The sequence below is a fragment of the Coenobita brevimanus genome, chromosome 19 (assembly GCF_032717465.1).
Source record: "Coenobita brevimanus isolate Jiangsu-jjx chromosome 19, ASM3271746v2, whole genome shotgun sequence".
Taxonomy (NCBI): Eukaryota; Metazoa; Arthropoda; class Malacostraca; order Decapoda; family Coenobitidae; genus Coenobita; species Coenobita brevimanus.
The window spans coordinates 11666872-11672637 of record NC_136972.1 but is presented as its reverse complement, the minus strand read 5'-3'; the positions used below and the strand labels follow the sequence as shown (position 1 = coordinate 11672637).

Here is a 5766-nt window from a genome sequence, read left to right as displayed (position 1 = left end):
CGGATTTATTATACATATTTATAAGTACAAAAAGACGTAGATTTTACGCTTTTTTACAGACCGATTTAATGTAAGTAATGTATACAAGCGTGTGTGTATGAGAGAGAGAGAGAGAGAGAGAGAGAGAGAGAGGAAGAGAATGTGTGAGTTAGTGAGTGACATTGTCATTCACACAACACTGCATGCCTGCGCCGAATCAGGTAAACCCATTCAGCATTTTACGTATATGGAATACAAAAGTGAAGAAGTGGTGCCGGGATGTGTTATCGTTGTTGTTGTTAATGTTGTTGTTACCGCAACGAAGAGAGAAAGGAGTGAGTTGGTGCATTATTTCTTCCGCTGGACATTTTATGTTTCCTTACATAACTGAAAAATGTCATAACCACGTTCAGATGGACTTAATAATACAATGGCTTTAGCAGCTACGGTGTCTCATTGGTTGCCGCACACGTGTATCGATCTGCGTGTGCCCTGGGTGTTGGGGGCGATATCCAAGCCATGGCGAACATTTATTATGGGTACTGGTAATAGGTCCTCTCACTGGATGTGATAGCAAATATCAGTTCACACCAATGATATATGCTGGATCTGACACACGTAGACATAGCCTTTACATAGTTTCTGCGTTTACAGTGTAATTGTAGTGTGCATTGCTCTCACCAGAGATGCACATTCCTGATATGTACTTGGCCAGCATGAGGAAGAGTAAATTCTATCACTCACCCTCCAAGGAGAAGGTTACGTCTTCCCGTGGATGTCGTATAATCTAATACAAGCATTGGTAAAACTGAATTTGGCTTTCGTCAGATGATACTACTCAGTTTAGGGAGGAACTGTCATTGTCATGGTATTAAAAATTGTTTCCGTAAACCCGTGTACAGTCACCATTTGAGTGTTTTTGTTTGCTTCCACCGACTCTGCTTTTGGTTACTGCTATTCGGTTTTATACTGTTGCTTGTGTTCTCTCCTCTTGGCTTTGCTTTTGGTTACCCATCACGGTTGTGTCAAATTTGTCTGCTTTAGTTTGTTAATATTTGCTCCTCCCATTTTTTTTTCTTATTCTTTGCTACTCTTGCTTCTGCCCTTATTTTCTATTGCAGATACTCTTCCTTTGCTTTTATTAGATATTCAACTTATACCGGTGTTTTTTTAAATCTGCTGATCGTATATTTCCTTTTGTTTGCTACTTTGTTTCGTCTGTGACTTGTTTGTGTATGGTGTTCTCACCTTCCTTCTTGTCACTGTAAATTTTGATTATCTGATCCCAGTTAATTTTTCCTTTCCCGTATCTGACTCCCATTCTCTCTCCCTCTCTCTCTTTTTTTCTCTCTCTCCCTCTCTCTGAATATGTATAAAATAGATAGATATAGATAATAGACAGATAGACACACAACTGATACCTACCTTTCTATCCATGTACAGTACATGAAATGATGAAGTCTTGCTTAATGTATTTTCTTATTCTGTTTTGGACATAGGAGTGTATGACAAGGGTTTGACTTTTTTTTTTTTTTTTTGACAGTCTGATAGGTAATTATGAAAACACGTGTGGACACATAACAGTGAGGTGGAGTAAGGATTCCAGGGAATGCAATGGTGAATGAATGGATGTATGTTCTCGTATGGCCCACTTCACAGGGCATGCTGTTGACTAGTTTTCTTCACTATCACATTCCTTCCTTTTCCTTGCTTTATCCACCATACCTCACCCTACCTGCGGGTGGGAAAAGCGGCGTGATGATGATGATGATGATGATGATGATGATGATACAGCTACACGATTTTATACGGTGTAATGGTCCTAATGGAGATAACACCTGTTGTAGGCAACCTAAACTAAAAAGTAAATAAGGTAAGTAAGTAATCGTAGTGAGGAGATTTAAACAGAAGATAAAAGATTTACTTGTCCCCGTCTTTGTGGAAATTCTCGTGTTACATTTGTTTTGCTGTTTTCTTTGGTGTGTTTTTTCTGGCTCCATTATGACTACAAATTCCAGCTGTCTCACCCTTCTTACCTTTGTCTTCTTTTTCGTCTACCGGTACTTCTCAGAGTCTCTGTCTCTCTCTCTCTGTCTCTCTCTCTCTGTCTCTCTCTCTCTCTCTCTCTCTCTCTCTCTCTCTCTCTCGTTACTTGGCAGGAAGCGAACAGCCAGGGGACCATTTAAGTCAGGTTCACAGGACGCGCTACAAAACAGTTATCTGACAGATGAATATACAAAATATAGATAGATGAACGAATAGCAGAACAGATAACTAGGTGAATAGGATAACGCAGACAGATAAGTGGACAGAGAATATGCAGGAAGATTATTGGTTGTATTCACGAAAGCTGCGTTGACTAATAGTTTGACAGTTAGATAGAAAAATAGAGAGAGAGAGAGAGAGAGAGAGAGAGAGAGAGAGAGAGAGAGAGAGAGAGAGAGATTCCATTTCACTTCCAGTATCACATTCATTACAGTAATCGTGCATACTGTCTTTGTTTTCACGAGATTTGGGGGGTCTGGTGGTCAGCATAGGTGCACTCTCTGAAGTGGGCCGACCTGGGCATGGTGAGATCAGTAGCGATGGTTACACATACTACCGGTCTGGCTGTGACAATGGTGCCCATCTTCGAGGTTTTGCTATGGCAACTGCTGTTCACTTTGTGTCTTGTGTCAACAGAGTTACTCCGGTTGATGAACATATAATGGTGGTGAGATTGAAGCACTCCTAGGGCTTCATCTCTCTTATTGCAGTGCACACTGGGGTGGCTGAATCGGTAGAGAGGCGGCCTGCAGTCCTAATGGACCCAGGATCGAATCCCGGCTGGGGCAGGGAACTGTCAAAGGATCTGAATTTCATAAAATGCAGACTTTACTAATCTATCGGAAGATCCGCCGACATGTAAAAATACCCCCGCTAATACCAGTACATAAGTCTCGTATGAAACAGCCCTAACATGTATTTAATATGGATTGTGGGTGTTAGCGCCGAAGTGGTGACATGTGGAGGTGTGTTGGAGGACTACTGGGCCTTGAGACAGACCCTGAAGCCTTTGCCCAGAGTTGGACACACACACACACACACACACACACACACACACACACACACACACACACACACACACTTCAACTGAGAGGAGTGGTCTGGAAGAGAAAGAGCTACTCTACATCAAATTTGTCTCTGGTGTGGAGCAGTGCCTCTCGCATGATATGGTTCTGGTCTTTGGCAATTTTAATGCAGTTACTGGCACTGACAGGGAGGGTTTCAGGGATTGTGCAGGTCCCCATGGCTCTGGAACTAGGAATTCCATTAGTTAAAACCTTCTGGATTTCGCAAAATCCCGTAAGTTATGAATTACTGGATCCTGGTTCCAGGCACCAAATCTTCACTGCTGGATTTGGTATCCCAATATAGGAGGGGTTCCTAAGGAGATTGATTACATTCTTGTAAGTATTCACTGGAGGATCAGTGAATTCTTCAGAACTGCAGGGTTTTCAGGAGTGTAGCGTTCTTTGCTGCTGATCACAGACGTTTTGTTGCTACTCTATGGGTACATACCAAAACTGAGAGATTCTCAAGATGCCACCAAAAAAGGTTCCATCCGGAAAAACTCAGGGATGAAGAGTGTGCATATGAGTATGTAGTGGCAGTCTCGAATCGGTTTGAAGTGCTCAATACTGTTGTGGATCCTGTTGAACAATAGGATACCTTTAGGCATGCTACCCTGTCAGCAGCTGATAAGTGTACCGAAGACTGCCCGAGATCAAGAAGGGGATTCATCTCGTAGGGGATGCTGACCACAACAGAGGAGAGTCATACTCTTAGAGTGGCTGGGGATTGGGAACAGCACAGACTTCTGTTTTGACTAGCACGAGTTTCACTGAGAAGGGACAAAGAGAGGTTTGTCAGGGAAATTGCTGAGAAGGAGGAAGGCATTTTTCATGCAAATGACCTTCGACCTGCCTATGAACCCTGAAGAAGCTCCAGTCCAGACCCACATCTCAGGTTAACTCTGTTCGGACAGCAGATGGACGGATTGTATCAGGGACATGTGAGTACGGAGCTCGTTGAGCTGAGTACTTTGGGCAGATGTATATGGTTGAACCTCCCAGTGGAGAGCTGCTGTCAGCTGCTGCACAACCACTGACTAATGTCACTCCAGTTGACGAATGTGTGCCTTTGCAAGAAGAAATCAAGAAGGCAGTGGCTAGGCTGAAAGTGGCTAAGCAACTGGTGTTTGTGACATCCCAGCAGAATTTATCAAAGATGGAAGCAAAACCATGATCAGGGGGTTACATGATGTCATATTGGCAGCCTGGTATCATTCCTCCTGACTTGACAAAGGGTTTGGTCACCCCTATCTGGAAAGGAAAAGGAAACAAGTGCGACTGTAGTACTGTGACTACCATGGTATTAAGTTGTCCAGTGTGCAAGACAAGATCTTGGTCACATTCTCCTGATGTGTATCCGACACCATTTGCTAAAGTACCAGAGGCCTGAGCAATCCGGATTCACTCCCAATAAGTCTACTGTTGACTGTATTCTAGCTCTTCTAGTTCTTGTGGAACACTGTCTTGAGTTTCGACAAGGTCTGCTAGCAGTCTACGTGGATCTCAAGAAGGCATTTGACTTGGTATATCGGGAGGTACTATGGGAACTCCTGCAACTCTGGGATCCCAGCAGGGATAATCCGACTGATTGCTGACTTGTACTCAAACTTGGGAGTCCTGTCAAGTGTGTGTGTGTTGGGGGGGAGGGGGAACATCTGACTTCTTCCCAGTAAGTTCTGGTGCAAGACAGGGATGTGTCCTTGCCCCTACACTTTTCAACACGTGTATGGATTGGGTACTGGACCGGGCTGTGAGTCGAAGTCACCAAGGGGTATCATTGGCGATTTCAGGGTTACCAACCTTGACACTGCTGATGACGCAGTTATCCTAGTGGAGTTCTTGGAGACACTACTGAGGCCCTCAAGGAATTCACGGGAATACAAAGCCATTGGCATTAAAGGTCTCTTGGGCCAAGACCAAGGTCCAGGCATTTGGTGGCTTGTTGGATTAAGCAGTTCAGTCTGTCCAAGCACGTGGTGAGGATAAAGATGTTTTGGAAAGATTCACTTATCTTGGAATTGTGGTCCATAACAACGGTAGAGCAGACAGTGAGATCCCTTGTTGCAATGTTCTGGCCTACGGGGATATGGATTCACTCAATTTGGGTATTTGGTGCTGTCACTATTTGTGTAGAAGGACGAATGTTCGCACCTTCAAGTTACTGGTGTTCCCTGTCTTAATTTATGGTTGTGAGACATGGACACTGAACAGTGACTTGAAGTGGCAAATTGACTCCTTTGGTACTAAGTGTCTTCGCAGGATTATGAGATATCACTGGTACAAACGGGAGCTTAACGAGCAATTGCTCTGTGAGACTGAATTGAGGCCGATTACCCACATACTATGTCAACGTTTACTCCAGCTATATGGGCACGTGGCCTGCTATCTTGAGGCTGATCCTTCTCACAGGGTGATCTCTGAACGAGTTTACCCAGGGTGGAGGAGGCCAAGGGGAAGGCCAGGTAACTCAAACTAGATCAGGTCGATCATTCATGTCAGGAGATACTTAAAAGAGGAAGAGTCGCTTCACCCGCGTGGGTGAAGTGGGAGGGTGAGCGAAGCAAAGCACCCCGCGGTGTTTGCCCTAACTTGATTGATTTAAGAGTGCATACAATCATTAATACTTTCTAAAAACTGTGAGAAATAAGATACCTACTCCTTATTTCGAGAAGAG

At 43.9% G+C, this 5766-nt stretch overlaps 1 protein-coding gene across 1 annotated transcript in view; it reads left to right on the top strand.

The window, feature by feature from the left end:
- Positions 1–4266, top strand: part of LOC145391691 (uncharacterized) — a 192226-nt gene extending 187960 nt beyond the window's left edge. The window contains exons 8-9 of the mRNA XM_080266236.1: positions 2490–2692; positions 4072–4266. Coding sequence (XP_080122362.1) covers positions 2490–2692; positions 4072–4266 — 398 coding nt within the window. The remainder of the gene's footprint in view (positions 1–2489; positions 2693–4071) is intronic.
- The last annotated feature ends 1500 nt before the right edge of the window (positions 4267–5766 follow it).